Source organism: Apis mellifera, linkage group LG15 (genome assembly GCF_003254395.2).
Source record: "Apis mellifera strain DH4 linkage group LG15, Amel_HAv3.1, whole genome shotgun sequence".
Classification (NCBI taxonomy): domain Eukaryota; kingdom Metazoa; phylum Arthropoda; class Insecta; order Hymenoptera; family Apidae; genus Apis; species Apis mellifera.
This window is the reverse complement of record NC_037652.1, coordinates 1,775,645-1,795,999: the sequence shown is the minus strand read 5'-3', so window position 1 is coordinate 1,795,999 and position 20,355 is coordinate 1,775,645. Positions and strand designations below refer to the sequence as shown.

At 23.6% G+C, this 20,355-nt stretch overlaps 1 protein-coding gene across 2 annotated transcripts in view; it reads left to right on the top strand.

Annotated features, from left to right (window-relative positions):
• The first annotated feature begins 1,061 nt into the window (after positions 1–1,061).
• The window catches only part of LOC411958 (TWiK family of potassium channels protein 18), a 34,486-nt gene continuing 15,192 nt past the window's right edge, over positions 1,062–20,355 (top strand). The window contains exons 1-4 of one of the 2 annotated variants that reach the window (XM_026445380.1): positions 1,062–1,997; positions 2,292–3,572; positions 3,653–3,795; positions 9,652–9,863. In XM_026445380.1, coding sequence (XP_026301165.1) covers positions 3,297–3,572; positions 3,653–3,795; positions 9,652–9,863 — 631 coding nt within the window. In that variant the 5' untranslated portion in view covers positions 1,062–1,997; positions 2,292–3,296. Of the gene's footprint in view, positions 3,573–3,652; positions 3,796–9,651; positions 9,864–20,355 lie in introns of both variants that reach the window. The other variant, XM_026445381.1, reaches the window with a different exon arrangement.

Sequence of the window (20,355 nt, the reverse complement as noted above, 5' to 3'; positions counted from 1 at the left end):
TATACTATTTTATATATATTCCAAATTATATTTTAATTTAATTTTTTTTCGAATTGCTAAACTGCTTCACTTATTCATCAAATTCAAATTGATATCATGACATGCAAAATTTTATTTATTGACAAATGTACTATTTTCTTAATTTTCTTTCAACTTATCTAAATACACAGAGATCCGTGGAAGGTTGTGTCTTCAGCTGTCTGTTAACAGTATCACAGAATATTATTTCATCGTCGTTTTTGCGCAGTAGAACGAGGTATTGGTAACTTTGAAAACAAATTTAAGGGGATCATTTTTTATAGATTTCTATTAGGAACAAGTTGACTTTAAGCATAATAGTTATAAACGATTTTGATACGGTGTAGCTCGTTTTCTGAATAAGTATAGATTTTCATTTCGAAAACGTTTATGATTTTAAAAATTCCCTCGAACGCGCGTAATCGATATAGGTGACCTACTTTGAGATCGCTTTGTATGGAGCAGTAAAAAGAAATCCTCTTTTCTTTAAAGAAAATGAAGAATAAAAATATTTTGAGTATTTGGAAAAAAATATTTAAGAAATGTAAGAACGAATGAAACAGATTTAAATCTTGTAAATTCATCTTATAAAAAAGAATCATATATAAATATTATTAAAAATTTTTCAGAGTATTTTTTTTCAGAAACAGATATCAATACGTAATACTTCTTGACCTTACTATAATTAATTATAGGTAAAAATTTAATGAAAAAAAAAAATAATAAATTAAATAATAAACGAGATTTGATAATTTTTATGTTTCATTCGCAATTTGAAACTAAAAACAACATTTAAAAATGCAATGTTAAAAAATACGAATCTTGTTGCTTTTTTAACATATCAAGATTTTAATATATTCAAGATAAAATTCTTTAACACTATTTATAATTATATTAATACTAATATTCAACATGTTACAAGTTTTTCAAGTTACAAGATGCATGTAACTTGAAGTTACATAAGCTTGATAAATTTTTAAATGGTCAATACGGCCCTGTAAAATGTAGCGCCTGTTTCAAAACGCCCCGATGCTCGGCACCAGTCTCGCTTAGTCAGTTGGCGTCGCGACGCCGTCGCCAGAGGTATTCGAGGATCACACACGATACAATTGCCGGGGTATTATCTCTGTTTCTGACATAAACGGAGATAATTATTCAAAGAGACGTTCAGTGTACGCGAACGGTGAACATCACAATTCAATTTTCACCTTTGTTCCAGCTTCGAGAAGCTGTTTCTTCGAGGAGGAAGGAGCAGATTTTCATAAAGTGAAAAGTATATTATTAACGAATTAATCATTAAATGAAAAACGAGATTAAGACTGCGTGTCAAATGTGAGGATTCTAGCAGGATCTCGCAGGATCACATCTTTCGAAATCACGTTATGTATATCGTGTCGATGTAGAGTGCATTATCGATGAGCCACGAGCTTTTCAACTTTGTCCCAATCGTTCCCAGGAGGAGGGTTTAATTCAATTCACCATCCGGTGTTAAGGATCGTTCGTTCTCGATACAAATGACGCGCATCAAGATAACAAAGGGCACGACCGATGTGTTCTCAATCAGAGTCAAATGACGAACGAGCCTCGTGATTCCTTCGATCAGCAAGAAACGAAGGAATAAGAACAGACAGAAGGGATTCTTTTTGTTGAAGAGTATCCTGCCGGAGGAGAAGAGTGGAAAGGGATCAGCAATCAGACTTATCAGACTTATATTAGCATTTCATCGAATAATAATAATAATTATAATAATAATCTGTGAGATTTGTCAAGTTTGATCGTTGCACAATTTGTACAATTTGTACTGTCAAATATACATGTATCGTTTGGTGATATTTGTTGTGAGTAGATGTTTGGAAAACTCTAGTATGTATAAACCCAAGCTAAGTTTAATGATCATTTAATTAGAGAAGTGTTTAATTAAGGAGAAGTATCTACAAAAAAACGGTGAATTCGAGGTTTCTCCAAGAGAGTTTTAAAAGGTTGATTTTCAGAAAGTAAATTGTTTTAAAATTCTTCTCTAGAATATATGAAATCCTAGAAGAAGTATCATATTATATTCTCAAGTGAAAGAAACGATGTTTATATATATTTGATTAATTAGCTATTTCAAAGACAAGATTTCTCCAATCAAAATTTCTTTCGTTTTAATTTTTCCATTTTTGATCAAATCCTCTTTGCGCGCTATTTTTCAGTATTGTCAAGAGTTAGAAACTTTTTGAATATTTACATCTCCTCATTGACGTTTCTTTCTCCTTATAGCTCTTTTTTTTTAGGATACAAATTTGCTAAATCAACCCTTAAATCAAAAATATTCGAGTGCCTAAATTTGTCGGGACGTTCGCGGACAGTTAATCTATTTATTTCTAAGATGCATCCAGGGTCGTTGACCTATGGTATGTCGCTCGAATAATTTTAGGCAGTCACGAATTTGGAAATTAACTGTGCCATTGAGCTCGAAATTAAAAAGGAGCATGGTCAAGATCAATGAATGAACTATCCACACGTGTCTGTTCTTTTTAATCACGAATGATTTACGTACGATGATATGTTTTCAACGTTTATTCTGTTCTCTTATTTCATAAGTATTTACAAGATATTAAAATGAAGAAGAAAAATTGAATTATTAAAACTATATAATTTTTTTTAAAATTAATAGCATATTGATCAAGGACGTTTTAGATTATCACACGGTGGTTTCAAGTTAAAAGATATTCCACCAGAAAGGTTCAAGCATCTTGGAATATACTCGATTTGCGAAACATATTCGATTATTCGACGACCCGATTTCTGTGGTAAATTCCGCGTGGAATTTTGATTAAGACTTGCCAACCGAATTCGCCATCATGATTTATTTATACGCATGTTCTCAAATGAAATAATATTGGATTCGAAGAAAGTCGCCTTTGCCGAAGATTCTCTATCAATTTCCAACGCCGTTTCCAAAGCATAAAATATCATACGTGATGTATTTTGTAATAAATGTATACGTGATTTAATAATCCAGCCAATCTTCTACTAGAATACTTTCCTTAAGGTAAAGATAAAGCTAGTGTTAATTGAAAAACTCAAAGGAACATTATACTATTAAGAAGAAACAATGGAGAAAAGAAAGATGATTCTCTGATTGTTGTTTCAAGTGAGAAATCTTTTGATTAAAAATATTCTAAATTATATTAGAGACTGTATTGAGATCGAGGTCAATCGTGATTAAATTTAATATTATACCATAAAAGGATTGTTGTTTTTCTTTATCGGCGAAAATATATATCTTTGCGGAAATGTCAAGTTCGCCAGATGGGCGGAAGGCCCCTCCTCCGAGGCTGAAGATTCAACTTCCTTTACCAGGGCAGTATTATCCGCAGACTGGTATGGGATACGTTTCAACCCCGTATGGTCAAACTCCTATGCCGATGACACCGGTTTCCGGTCAACCGCAGATGCTTTACGCGAACAAAGCCAGCGAGTTTGTATTTAGCCAGTTCAAAGGTATCAAGGATCTGACCAAATCCGGATTGAGCGTCGGCGAGAAGAGCGCGTTTTGGCTTTACGAGAAGGTCTGCGTAATTTCGCGTGTGTTTCTTACGTGTGATTAACAGGCTTCTATTGATATCGGTATTTACAAATTTCTGCACAGGTCAGTTCCTGGAGCAAACGATGGTTCACGCACATTTTCTTATTTGTTATCGTGCTTTTGTACAGTATTGGAGGCGCGATGATATTTGTCACGATCGAGGGAACCAACGAAGAAGTGGCGCATGGTAACATTCGAAAAGAAAGGTGAGTGTAGAGATGAAATTTTTGAAAAATTGTTTTTCTTTTTTTTATTTGATCTCTATAATTTCAAATGTACAATAATTTTTTATATTGGAGGTAACCAAGAAAGTTTTTTTTTTTATGGAAAGAAAGATGCAAAAAATTTTTCATTAAACTATTTTTAAAAAATGATCGATTTTATAAGAATTATTGAAGTATTATTATAAGTGTTTGCTAAATTATAATTATACGTATATATAATCGATTGATTTTGAAGTCTTAATCATTTTTTTTAAGAACAACATTCTACATGTGTAGATTTTATATAATTTTAAATAATCATTTATTTTATTAATATTTTCTTATCATGAGAGAAATGATAAAACTTTTTTGATTATTTAATTTAATTATTTTTGTATGATTTTATATAATATATAAATTAATCTTAAGTTTAAATATTTAAATTATTAATTTTATAATTTAGGTTAATGATACAAACTGAAATTTTTATTAAATTTAAGTATCTATAAATTTTATATCTCAATAAAATTTAATTAGAAATAATGATAGTTTTAAGAAAAAAATGTAAATCTTTTTTATTAAGATTGTATACAGAATGAAAGATGAAAAATTGATTTTTATTTGTTACACTTGCTTCTTTCTTTGTTGATACAAAAATCTTTCACATATCGATATCATTTATTATTTCTAATAGAAGGAGTGCGAAATTTTCTACACTCAATAATCCATTGGCTATTTTATTTCACATTTGACATGGGGATTATTAGTTTACGCTTTCAACTCAAAGAGAGAAACGGTGATATATCTATTTTACACGCACACAAACATGTTTTAACCTTCATCCCAAGGAAAACGAGCTTGAAGAAGCACAAACGTAACGACAGAATCATAGATAACATTATATCGTTTTTATCGGGAAACTCGACAATATCAGTGAGAAAATATGGGACGATCGAACGCGTATTAAGACAACAATAATATATAATATATCGTTTTATATTCGCTATCTTTGTTCTCGTGAACTTAACCTAACTTCTTTTTATTTTAATCCGATTTCAATATACATGATCCGTGCAATATACATGAATTTTTTTCATGAAAAATAAAGAATAATTGTATTTTTCTTTGTGTGCTTACTCAGATATTTTCATACTACAAAAGAAAATAAATTCTTTTTGTATAAATATACTATATTTATACAAAAGCAGCAAAAAAATTTGGAATATTAATTTTTTGTGATTTCTTTTTTTTTATAATTATATTTAATGTTCGAGAAATAAATTATTGCTTTAAATTTTATTTTTTCTCAAAAATTGGTATCATTTTTTTAATTTTATAAAAAATTTTTTATAAGTAATATCAAGTTAATTGTACTCACTTATTTTGACTGATTGCGACGAAAACGAGCAAACATTTATGGCAACATTTGTATACATACGTATATGAATCGTTAAATATGTCTGAATGGTAATCTGATGATGCCAAAGCTTTCTATCACGCAAGCATGTTTCAAATTATCGCGATAAGATTTTATACAGTATGCATTCTCTGCATTCCTTATCCTTTTGAAATTGCACGAAATTACTCTTCATAAATATTCAAATAATTTATTAAAGTAATACGAATTCAATGAAAGTGTTTTCCCGATATTATTTTAATATAGATTAAATTTTGTTGCAAATTATTCTAATTTTTTATATCTCTTAATTTCTATCAAGTTTTTTCTTAATCTTTCATTTCTTTTCACAATTTGGCTATAATACAAACAATATTAAAACATTCACAGCTAAGAGCTTCTTTAATGTAACAAAAAGTAAATTACAGTGATTGTAGCCAAAAATGTCATCTGATAATTTATCTTTCTACAAGTTTTATTGGCACAAATATAATTATATCTTGTTGGCAAAACTAAAGAAAGTTTGAAGATTTGTAAATTCGATCATGATATCTTAAATATTTAATTATTTTAATTATTGAATTTTTTAAATACTTATTATAGAATATTTAATTTTCAAAAAATAACTATTCTCTAATTTCAATTTCATATTTTAAAACAGCATAAAGATTTATTTCAATTATTAATTTCAATTATTCTTCCAATAAAAAATAAGAAAAAAATAAACAAATAGAATATATAAAACTAAATATAAAGAACAACTATATTTATCAAAAATATCTAATAAATAATACAATATAAAAATTCATAATTATGTCATTCAAAATTATAATCTCTGTAGAACTCTTTAAATGTAGAACTCTTTAACTTTTATAAATTACTTTATTCAAAAATCTTTTAAACGTTTACCATTTTCTCCTTCATTAAATTTAAACTCAATTATCGCTATAATTAAGTTGAAGAATTCTCAAATCTTTTTGAATCAAAATTAAAAAAGATAATTTAAAATAAAAAAGTTATTATTTATATAATATTCAAATCCATTTTCATCATTTAAACTGTTTCGTCTTGTCTCATTTGTGATATTTTATTCTTTCATCTTTATACAATACATCTTCATGCAAAAGTGAAATTCATAAATGTCCACGACTTCCTTGACTTATTCCACTTATCAACAACAATTTCGTCTTGTTTGAAGGAGAATCGATTTTTCCACCATACGTTCATTTAAAGAAGAATCGATTGACCTTAGAAGGAAGGTCAGGTTTAACACGGGATTCGCGTCTGACCTCTCTTTTATTCGTTGAAAAAGTAGCTATGACGTGACCGATCCGATAGAATTCTGGTGGCCAACCACCGATGGGTCCCGAGAGTTGTTTAAAAGTTATCGATTTTTAACATTTATTTATTTTAATATTGATTTTTGAATTTTATATTGAATTAACAATATAGTGGTATTAATATACGAAGTAATTAATATTTGAATTTTCATATCTCGATTTTTGTCCCATTTTAACGAGAGGAAAGTTTTAAGAAAAAAATTTAAAGTATAAAATAATTATAAAATATATATAAAATTGATAGAATTGTTTTTGAATTGATTATTTTATTTATATTTCTTTATTTTAATTTAAGAAATTTGATCAATTTGCAAAACATAAATAAGAAAATCAATAAAATTAATTTTTTTATTGAAATCAATAAAATTATATTATTGTAACTTAAAAATGATTAAACTTCTTTTCATTTTATCCATAAAATTTCCATGTTAAATATAAAATAAAATAATATAAAATAAATTATATTTATTTATCGATTATTTCCACGTTTAGTGTACAATCATATAAATAATTGCAAAAGTGATTTTGATTTGATTCAATTACTTTGATAAAAAATTTTAATTTTAATATATTTATACAAGATTTGAACGAGAAAGGAATTACAAATTATGATTATGATATTAAAAACAGGAAAAAACTCAAATATATTAAATATTAAATATATATTTAATATTTATAATTAATTAATTAAATTATTTATATTTGATATATTTAATACATTCTTTTAAAAATATTATAATAAATACATTGTTAAATACATTATTATTATTATTATTAAATATTATTAAATATCTTTTTAAATATTAATTTGAAATATTATATTCTATTCTGTATATTATATTCTAAAATATTTATTTTTAATTATTTATTTTATACTTATACCTTATAAGTATTTAGTAATATACTTATAGTAAATATACTTTATTTCATTATTACATTTATTTCATATTTATTTTACCTTTTATAAAAGAGAATTTGTGAAAATCTATGAAAATTTTTTTAAAAATTGGGGGAATGGCGACTTAAAAAAGTTTGAGAAACACTGCGATAAAAGGAAGGAAAACATGTGTCGTGATTCAAGTACTCAGTGTTAATCACAATAATCTTTATAAATCTTTTTTCCTTCTCCTTAATAGAAAAATAATTTGTTTTTTTCTGTGAACTCTAATTAAGGGTGTATAAGAGTGTTAATTGAAAGAAACTTAGAAATAAATTTAAAAATAAATTGCAAATATGTTTCAATGTTGTTTCAAATATAATATAATAACTTGATGCTTAAAATAATCAAGAAGGTCAGTTGAATAATTTAAAAAGAAAAAATTTTATATGCGCATTTTTTTAACAAGTCAAATATCACATATATGTTAAAACAAGTATTTTTATTTTATCCTTTGTTCAGATTAATTCAAGATTAAAGATTGAATTTTTTTTTGAGTTTTATGAATTTTTTTCTATTATTTATCAAGATTGAAAACAGAAATTAAATTATTTTTTTTAGAAATTTTTTTGAAAAGAAAAGTTTTCTTCATTAATTAACAATATAAAAAATATTTTTTTTTTGAGAAAAAAAATATTTCTTTTTCATAGATTAAAATATAAAGATACACTAAATATAAGATTTCTAAGAAAAACTTTTCTCAATGAAATTAAAAATTCAGAAGAAGAAATTCAAGGATGAAATTTCCAATGATTCAATTTGCTTATGAAAGATTAAAAATCTATGATAAAAGTATTTTTAGAAAGAATAAAAGAAAATAAAAGATATGATTTATTTAAGATATAAGAAATTATAAATGTTTAAAATTTTAATATTCTAAAATAGTTTATTTAATAATATTATACAATTAAAAATCAAATAGTTTAAGCTTCATGTTTTTTATAATTTTATGTTATTATAAAAGTATATATATATATATATATATATATATATATATATATATATATATACACGTTAAAATTAAGATCAAACAAAGTCTGCAATATAATTATCGATGATTTTTAGTTTTTTCTAGTCTAGACAGAATCGAATCTTTTGGTATGTTTGTCAATCCATTTCATCATTTCCTCCAATAATTCAGTTATGTTCGAGCTATTTAGACGAATCACGAGCGAATCAACATGCAAAAGAAAACCGATGATTTGATTGCTCCTCTTTAGTTAACGAGACGAAAAAAAAAACTGCAATGAAAAGGGAAAGAAACCTATCTAGTAATTACAAGTCTCAAGAAATAATTCAGAATATACACGTATATAAAATATATCATTTTTTTTCTAAATTTATTATTTGTATAAAACGTGTTTCATTTTATGTATATTTTTATATATTTTATTTCTTTTTGTTTCTTTTCCTACTTTTTTATATTTTAACCACACAATAAATATCTATACCAGAAAGTTTTTCTTTTTCACGTTAAATTAAAATATCGAAAAAATCAGAACAAAAGATGGAATTGCTATGAGCATTTCGAGTTCGAATCATTTAATTAAAAATGGTAGTCTTACTATACTATTACGTGTACTATTATTGTATAAAATGATATCTTTCGACTTATTTCTGGGAATAACATTCAAAACAAATTTAGATTTAATTTTTTTTTTTTAATTTCACTGTAACTTGGGTCTATCTAAATGCAAAGTTTCTCTGTAACCTAGATCTATCTAAATGCAAAATGCATACATAATATAACATATACTATTATTAGACAAAAATTTGGAATTATTATTTTTTTTCTTTATTAAATCTAATTTTGTTATTAATTTGAAATATATCAATAATAATTTCATCTTTTATAAAAGAATCTTTCAAGATAATGGAAACTAATCTAAATTAATCTCTTAATCTTTTTAATATTTACTTGAATTTTATTTGGATTCTTCAATATAAAGTTTTAATGATTTCAAAATTTCAATTGGTAATTTCCATATTTATATAATTTTTTCTGCATTACTGAAAAATGTTATTGAAAAAGTTAATAAAAAAAAAAAAATGAAAAGGTACAAGAAAGAATTTAAAAGAATCTAACCTACTTTTTAAATATTTGGATAAAGTGTTAGTGACTCTAAATCAAGAAAATGAAACAAAGTGTAGAAATTTCTGTCAATCAACATTTAAATGTGCCACAGGGACAAAACATTGACCACGATTAGGGAGCTGTGCAACGATCAGGTATTGGCTACGAATTCGGATCTTTGGAATGGACGAGCGAGGAATGAATTGATGAAATACGAGGAACATTTGTACGATTATTTCAAGCGTGGGTTGTCGGATCATGAGCAGAAAGTGTGGACCTTTTGGAACGCTGTGTTTTACTGTGGTACCATTTATACCACCATAGGTGAGTCATGATATTGAGAGAAAAAAATTGGTATATCTTATTCTTGCGTGAAATATAAGGTGGAACGAAAAAATCAGAATTTCTAGACTCTCAGATTTAGTGCAAAATTTTTGTAAAATTCATCTTTGTCGCGACGACTTTGAAATTTTTAATCATTGATTTTCTTAAGCATGTTTTTAGATTAAAATATTTTTTTTTTACCTTTTTTAATTTTTAAACGTCTTAAGAAATTTCTTGATAAAATTTAGATTTTAAACATTAAATGTGAAAGATAACTTTTTCGTTCTATCTTTTATTGAATGCTTAAACTATTTTTCATTTCATTTCATTTCAATCATTTTATTAAAATCGAATAGCATTTTATATTGAAATTTATACATTCAATTTATTAAAATTTGCACATCTTAATTATTTCAAATTGAAAAAATTGAAATGTTTCTAATTTTTATTGAATTTTTAAGTTTTAAATTATAAATTATAAAATATTTCTAATTCTTCATATATGTATATTATACAAAGGCTTTAAAAGATTATTTATTATATTATTATATAAAATATATAAAATTTAATATTTTTTTGCAATCATAATATTTGTAAAAAGTAAATATTTTAAATATGGCTATATATAAAAAAATAATATGGAATTCTTTATATAAAAAGGATTTGCAAATTTTATATATTTAAAAAAATATTCTTCTTTATAAACTTGTTCCAAATATTCTATAAATATCCTAAAGAAATACCAAGTTGTATGAAATAAAAACTGATAATTGATTATAAAATTGAAATTGAATGTGTCACATCAATTCTCAAGTTCTCTTGTGTCTATTCTTCTAAAAATAAAATAAAAAAAAAAAAAAAAGAAGAAGAGAAAAATTGAATTCAGGAGAATCAAAACTTGTATTAAAATTGATGAAAAAGAAATTACGTCAATTGTTTATTTTTTACCATTGAAAAAGATTCTTTTTAATCAACAGGTTTTTCAATAAACAAGAAAAATTATTACATAATTTGTTATTCGAACGATTCAAATACTTTTACAAAAGAATCGATTATATTTTGAAGAATTTGCGAAAATATTATTCCATTTGTTTTCAAATTGTTGTATTATTTACTTATTTCATGTTAAATTACATTTCGCAAGGAAATTTTGGTAGAAATATTGAATCAAAGTGAAAATGATATTTTCAAAAGTTCAATTCATTCAGAAGATGAGAAAACAACAATGTTTTCCAATGAATCAATCTTCCTTTATATTTATTTGAAATGTTAAAAATTTAATTTATTAATTTGGTTTCAATTTTATCATCATTGTTATTTTTCCATTTTCCAATTAAATATTAAATAATTTTGAAAACTTTAAAAATTTTATCATCAAATTGATTCAAAGTTTATTTTATATTCCATTATTGTTATTTTTCCATTCTCTAATTAAATGTTAGAAATATAATTTCTTAAAATTTAATAATAATTTTAAAAAATTATTTCCACTTAATGTCATGCGTTATCTAATTGGTTCTTATGGTTAATGAAAATGATCAACGCGTGAACAATTGATTTCTATTTAGAAGGTTGCACTTGACCCCGATACGAAATTGATTTTCTGGTGTAAGAGTCGCTCGAATATCAGAAACATTTTGATTATTTCATCTGATGATTGAAAAAAATGTATTCGATCGCAATATATCGAATTTCACTTGTATTAATGGAATCTTTTTTTTTTCGAATCATTTGATCATGATGAATACAATATATTCGATGATCGATTGCATTTAACGCAAAAAATTTTAATAAATAATTTTAAATTTCAATAAATACTTTGACAAATATATATAATGTTCTCGAAACAGATCACAGTAGAACATCGTTTATCTAAACGTCGATTATTCGAAGTTTAGTCAAATGATGAATACTTAAATTAATTCTGGAATCTTAGAGAGTAAAAAAAATATTTGAAAATTGTTTAATTTTTATTTGTTTTATAATTACTTTATTTTTTCTTTCGAATAATGCATATCACTGTACATGACTATTATCATTATTGATATTAATGTTTTGGAAATAATTACTTCACTATCAATAGAATAATTATCATTATTGTGCTAAGATAATATTGAATTGTACAATTGAAAAATTATCTCTCGCGAATCTTTTCTTTCCTATCGATCCAGAAAGCTGAATATCAGTCACATTGCAAAAATAATACCACACAGAAGCGATTTACAAACACGAATGTTCTTTTCATTACGAATATCGGGAACGGAAACCACCTAGAAATGTATAAGTCACCGGAAGCGAAAAGATGATTCGAACGCTCCTATTTACATTATTGTTTATAAGTATTTGAACATGTACTTCCATTCATTTGTAATACATGCACTAGGATTGGCCATGATTGAAATAATAATAAAAGTAAAACTGACGTTTAGAGGAGGTAACTTCCTTGTTCCTTGTTGAATAACCTTGTTATTCATATAAATATATATTATATATATCGTCGAAAAAGTTTTCTTGAATTTCTAAAGCTCTAAAAGCTTTTAGATACTTCGTTATTCTTTAAAAAAATTATTGATCATTAAAAATAAGATATTTTCTAAGCAAATATCTTAAACATCTATGTGTTAAGAAAAGAAAAGAAAATATTTGTTTTGATATATGAAATTCTTTTGTTCAGATGTTAATGATTCAATATTTATAATCGAAAATAAAGAAATAGTACAAAATATTGAAACATATTCATTGTAATTGTTATTTCAAATAACGAATATTAATTTCTGAAGTTAATTATGAAACGAATAAGAAGCTTCTTCTTTCATTATAAAATAATCTAACCTAACCTAAAATTCAGGTTTGATTTATTTTATTTGGATAAATTAGGTTAAGTTAGTTTACAATTTAAAAATTTATATTTTACTTTTTTATTTGTTATAAAAAAATTAATTATTTGTTAATTTCATTATTATAATAAAAATACAAACACGTTTATCCATGATAAATTGGGTTTTGTACATAAAATGCCTCCAAGACACATCGTTTTAGATTTTATAATATTTTACTTTTTATTTTATTGTTTGATAAATCTTTGTAGAAGAAATTTTTCAAATAATAAAAATATTTCATAATATTTAATTTTAAAGATATCAATTTTCATTAAAAATAATTTTATTACGTTGTTTTTATTATACAGCAATATTTCATATACTTATGAATAATAATAATACAGAATAAAATTACTTATTACCAATTTGTTAATAAAATTATAACCTGTCAAAACAAGTTAATTATTTATTATATTTTAAAAAATTAATCTTATCATATTACAATATTTAACATGGTTATAATAATAATCAATTTTACATCCTGCCAAAGCACAACAGATAATTTTCAACAAATAAAATTATTCATTAAATTACAAACAGTTTAAGCTTACGTGAAATGAAATAAAACAGATATAAAGCTATCTTCATCGCACTATTGCCTATTTCCATCTCTCTTCATTTAACACAAATTTCAATTGCTTATAACTTAATAAATAAGCCTCTGACATTTTTGTATATCAACTTTTATATTTGTTTTGGGCTCTAGAATTGATCCTCCAAAAGATTCCATAAATATATTACGTAATATGTTAACCTTGTACATCAAAAATAGGAAAGCAACCATGATTTTCTCCATTTTTTCCATATGGAAAATATATACATATATGTATTGATATTCATGACCTATATAAAACTATTTTCGATAGAGTGACGATTATCCTTTCACGAATTTCGATAACGATATATATATATATCTGCAAAAGACACACAATAGCCTTCCATTCTATTACATTGATTTACACACGAACGCGAAAAGCTTTGGGATATTTACAGAATCGAGATTCGAGGGGTCTTTGCCTCGTTGGCTCGTGAAAATCGACGCGGATAAAACAATCATTGAAGAAATAAACTGCGAAACTCGAACAATGCAGTTTTTCATTCAACACCGGTGGATCAGTGTTTTTATAGCGACATGAGTTTATTATGACAGATATATTTTCGGTGGCATTAACTGCTGTCGGTTCTTAACCTGTTATTTTACAACTTGAAAGTATTGTACTGTAGTTGCAATTTTAAAGCTATTGGTATGATTATGTTTTGTTCAAAGCAATAAATTTGTTCTTTTTCAAAAAGACAATTATTGTGATACTTTTTTTATCTCTAGTTTTCTATTTTGTGAGATGAGAATTACTTTTGTTAAGGTCAACATGAAGGATCTGGAGTTGTAAAGCATTTTAGCATCTCCTAAAAGCAATAAAAAGTGTTTAGTGAAGTTCTAAAATCAATACTTTTAGTACTATCATTCTATATATATATATATATCTAGCTATATATTTATGAGGTTTCGTTTATTTCTTAGCAATAAATTTCATATTGATGCTTTATTTTCTATATATATTTTTTTTATTTTTTTTTTAGAGCTTGTATTATTTTCTTTGTGAAGTAAAAATTACTTTTATTAATATCAGAATTGCTAATAATTAATTTGAAAATTTAGATTTCTAAGAATTTTTAGTACTTGTCAAGAGAAATAATATACGTTTAATCAATACAGATTTTAATTAATGTAACTATAACTCTGTAATTTAACTTCATACAAATGGAATTTAATTAGTTTGATTAATTAATATTTAAATCATATTTATATTTCTTTATTTATTTTTTAAATAATCATTTCTTTATTTATTAAATGATTATTATTAAATGAAAAGTAGTGTTAGAGATTTTTTAATATCAATTATGTAAAAAAATAAGTATTATATAAAAAATATTATATTTTTTAAGTATTTTTAGTACTTAAAGATAATTAAGAATAATAAAAAAAATGTTTAACCAATACAAATTTTGAGATTAATACTTTTAATACAATTTCTTTATTTTTTGAAAATTTTTAAATATATATATATATATATATATATATATATATATATATATATATATAATGTTAACAAATTTTTCTTTTCATCTTTTCTTCCTTTTTTCAATTGAAATAAAAAATTGAAAGATATAAAGTAACGAACGATAATAAAAAGATAATTGATTACTCTGTCTCCGCACTTCAATCCGTTTTCTTTAAGTGATTTCCTATTTTCTGCTTCATTTCTCAAATATTTTTCCTTCCATCCATTCATTGATTCTTCCATCTATTACTAACTAAAATATATTACGTTATGATATGTAATTTTTTCAGATTATATTTTTGCATACGTCAATGAGAAAAAAAATTATATTTCCTGTTTTTCGTGTTGACGAAAATTACTCATGAAAGCAACAATATTATTCTAACGTATGAAACCTTGACATCTTGTTAATATTTGATACGTGGAAACTTTTAAAAATAAACGTAACTGTACACTATTGTAAAATTAATTTTTTTATAAATCAACATCGTGTTAACATAACATTTTACTTATAATTTTTTTCAATTATATTTCCAAAGAGAAATATTTTTCATTTTCTCTATATAAATAATATATAAATCTTATATTTTTACAAAAGTTAGTGATATTTGTATTATAATAAACTACTATTTTTTATTAATTGTTAATCATTATTATAACTATTATATGGAATAAAAATTGATAAATTGATATTGATTAATATTAAAACTATCAATCTAAGTTAATTTTTAAAAATGCACAAATGCTTTTGATAAAATTAACATTAGTTTTCATTCAAATATTTTTATTTTACATTTAATTAATTTTCATTGATAATCTAAATTTTCACTGATATATCTAAATTTAATTTTATAATAACTATATATCATAGTTGATATTTATTTTTATTTTTAACTTTAATTGTTAAATCTAATTTATAAAATATATTTCCATTTCTATTATATAAATTTTAATACGTGATTCTTCTCAGTTAGAAGCAAATAAAACCATTTTTAAAATTAAAATTGAAATACTTAATTTAATCTTGCATATACGTAATATAAACGAGATATATATGCCAAACATAATATTTGCTTATCACAGAGTAAGTAATAACGAACGAAAAATGAAGAGGAGATTGATCTTTTATGAACTATTACACTAAAGATATTATTAAAATATCTATAAACTCTTAAATACTTATTAAACGATAAAAATTAAACGATTAAAACAATTAATTCAATGTAAAAAAATACATTGAATACGATGATTGCAAATTGTTGATCAAATGTTCCAAGAATTATTTATTACATTTTTACATTTCTTTCTCTCTCCAAATTATACACGCGACTTTTCATATGCCTTTTTACACTTTACACCGTCGCATCCTTAATGGATGCAACCGTGCACGACCTGATTCCCTTAAACAGACTCCGGTCATTAGTCGGGGATGTTTGTTTTCCGTGCACACATTGTTCTGGCGTGTCTCACTCCTCCACGCGTAACGAAGATAGAAACAGGGTTGGAAAATTCGTGTATACGTTATAACAACCGAGGGAGAGTCATCCACGATCGCCCATAAGAGTGAAACGGTCTTTTTAGCCGACGAAATATGCCCACGCGTACTATTTCGAGATGAAGACACACGAGTTGAGAGAGTTGCGTAAGGAGAAAAGAGTTCGTGGATAAATTTCGAAATCCTCACGTTTTTTTCAACTATCTTTTTGGAGAAGGAAAGAAATAGATTGATAGAGAGAGATCGTAAAATCGATATTCGATCTTTATTAATGTCAAGTTAAAGTAGAAATTGTGGTTTTAGTGGAAAAATTGTTTTTTTTTTCTTCGTTATAGAAGAGAATATTAATTTTGAAGATGTAATCGTGCATGTTGAGTTTTCAAAATTTTTTGGATTTTATATAATTTTAATTAGAAATGGATTGGAAATCTGAATTTTGGATTCTCGAATCTCGAATTTGAAATGTTTTAAAATCTTGTTCTTTTTTTTATTTTTTTTACTGAGAAATATTAATTAGTTTATTAAAATTTTGATACATTTGTATTCTTGAAATTTTTCAAACTCACGTTGATAGTTAGCCAATAGTTATCTTTTCGACTCGTAAAGAATTAAATTTATTCTTAGCTAGTTTCGAAATTTAGATCAATTCTTAGAAACATGAATTACAGGTGGATTTTGTGAGGAGATTGTTAGATTGAAATTTAAAGACTATTTTCATTATTGTTGTAAGAGAATCGAAAAATAATTTTGATAATTTTGATAATTAGCTTAAATTTTTAAAATCTTTTTTTTTAAATAATAATTTATACATTTATATAATTTTTGTAAGAATCTTATTGAGAAAGTTATATGAATCTTTAAATGTATTCGTTTTATAAGGATCTTGTTAGAAAACTTAATAAAAATTCTGTTCCCTTTTCTTTGTTATAAAAGAGAATGTTAATTTTAACGATATAATTAATTTAAATTAAGAGCTGTTTCTTTGGATTTTAATAATACCTAATTTAGAAATTTTTATAAACTTTTATAAAATTTTAGAAATTCTAATTGCTATTTTTTTTGTATGAAATAATTAATTTTGATGACATAATATATTAAAATTTTTGAAATATTGAATTTTTATAGCATTTAATATAAAAGTCTTGTTTAAAATTTTTTGAAATGAGTTTTTCTATTAAATTTTTTGCAAAATTAATTTTGATGGTATGATTCATTTGAATTTTTTCAATTTTATGTGATATACTTAATAATAAATTTCTTGTAGTTTGATAAGAATTTTATATAAAAAATTTAATTATTTATTTTATTGATTTTTTTTTGTTTATATGAAAAGTTTGATTAATTTTGATTACTATAATATACATATTTTTCCAAATTTTAAAAAATAATATTTAACAAATGTTTAATATGATAAATAATTATTCTTTTAAATATTTTCTTAAAAAACTTACAAACTCTCTTCTCTGTTTTTCTTTCTTTCTTCTGTGATACAAGTTAATTTTAGAAATATGACTAACCTAAAATTTATAAATACGCTTCTTTGAATTTAAGTCATTTTTTAATTAGCTTTTAGAATTCTTATAAAAAGCTTTCTAGAAAAATTTAAAAATTTTATTTCTTTTTACCTACAAGTTTCTTTTTATTGAAAGAAAGAGTTAATTTTCATTAGAAATTTATTCAAGCAATAAAGAATTTTACGGTGATATTTTTCACTCCTAATTGCAGATGTTTGAGAAGAAAATTTTCTTCAAATATTTATATAGAATTTCATTGCACTTTTATCTCTTTGTTCATTACATAATCGAAAACTTTTGTAAACCAATAAAACGTCAATCTAATTGTAAGTGGTGTTAAAACCTGCTTTGTTTGATTATTGCTTTTCAAAATATAACAATGGATTTTTTTGACTTACATTCTAGAATAAAAAGATCTAAAACGAGCAATAAAGTGAAGAAAACATAAAAAATAAAATACACTCCAATTAATAAAATAAACAAGAATTGAATACAAAATGAAATGAAATACGAAAAGAGAAATATTTACATATTTATTTTTTTGATTCGAAATGAAAAAATGATATTACAATAGGATTTTCAGTATTTGAATTAATAGAAAAATACTATTATTCAAATAATAGAATTTTTGATATTAGAATTATGATATATTTGAATAAATTTATTTATAAAAAAAATATGATATTAATGAAAATATTAAATATTATTGCTTTTTTCAATTATTTGTAGATCATACATATTTCTTGATAAAAAGTTGAATCATAAATATAATAATATAAAAATAATATTAATGTTAATAATACAAAATTATAACGTAAATATAAATAATGTAAAATGTATTAATAATATAAAAATTAACAAATATTTATATTAAGATTAAATAATAGATTGAATAATAATAATATTTATTTGAGATTAAATAAAAATAAAATATTAAATAAAATATAGAATAAGAAATTTTTAATTATAATAGAAGATTAATTTTATTTTATTATAAAATATTATAATTTTAATTAAAAATAGTCATATATCTTTAAGAAATAAAATATTTTTTTTTCTTTTGCTGAAAATAGACAAATTTTTCAATAAATAATAATAATTAACCCTTTTAAAATTATAAATTATAAATTAAATATTAGGATTAAAGAAGAATATGTATTTTCTTTTCTTTTCTTTTCTTTTCTTTTTTTTTGTAAAAATTTGATTGGTAATAATTGAACACCGTATATATTAGAATTTAATTTAACTTAATTAATTTTTATTTATCCGTAACTTTGATATTATTCGTTCGTAAATAATATTAATATTTTAATTTAATTATTCCAAAAACAATATTCTCATGTTTTGTTTGTGAAACTTTGCTTACAATTTTTTTTACATTAAAAATTGAACTGAATTGTTTCTTTGATTTTTTAATTTAAAAATTTTTTAATTTTCACTTTGTTAAAATTAAAATGGATCAAATCGAAGAAAAAGCATGGGACAAAAATATAAGTATGCGAGAAATCATTATGGGAAAAAATCACACGATGAAACGTGCCGTTTATTATTGTACTGAATTGTCTAGCTATCTGTGAAACGTTCAATGTTGTTTCCACATTTCGATTCTATTTCGAACATGTTCGAACATTTATAACGCGCTCGCAATCTTCGAATGTCGCGTTTCACGTAGAATGGAAATAATAAATATATCTGAGAGTGGCGTCAGAGAAAAAAAATGAATGCTTGGAAAAAAATAATATCAACCGATGAATACAGTAACCAGTAAAAGAATCTTCAATTTTAAAAGAAAATTTTTTTTTCAACGCCTTAATAAAAAATATTCCCTTAATAAAAATTTAGTTTTATTAATTTTTTTATGATTCATTGCTTTCTGGAATCTTTTACTTTGTAAAATTAGACAAAAAATAAAGAATTAATATTGCTTTTGTAATATTGTAAAAATAATATAAATGTTATTGTGGATTTTGATTTCTGTATTTAATTTAAGGAAAAATTATTTTAGTTTGAATATATATTTTTAAATAATCTTTATTTCAATTTTTTTAATATTCCACTTTTGTATATTTGATTAAATATGTGAATAAATTGTGCTTTATTGTTAGATGATTAATTATTAGATAATTGTAGATAGATGAGTTTGATGAAATATATAATATGTTTTTCCAGTTTTAAATTTTAGATTGATTCCAATACTTGAAAGAAGAAAGGTAGTTTTATTTCATTAAATTTCATCAATATTTCTTTGGGATTCTTCCTTCTGGATATATCTATATTTGAATAAATGTGTTAATGTAGTTAAGTTTAGTGAAATTTAAAAGAAAAATTTATTGTTATTTTTATTGAATAATTATAAACATTATAATTTTAATTTTTTTGAGTTATAATTATTAAATAAAAGAAAGATTTTTCATTTAATTTTAAAAAAATATGTTCTTAACTGTTTAAAATTTGTTTATTTTACATTTTTTTCTATAAATATATAAATAAAATGAAATAGGTTTTCAATGATAATACATTTTAATATTTAAATTTATCTTCTAC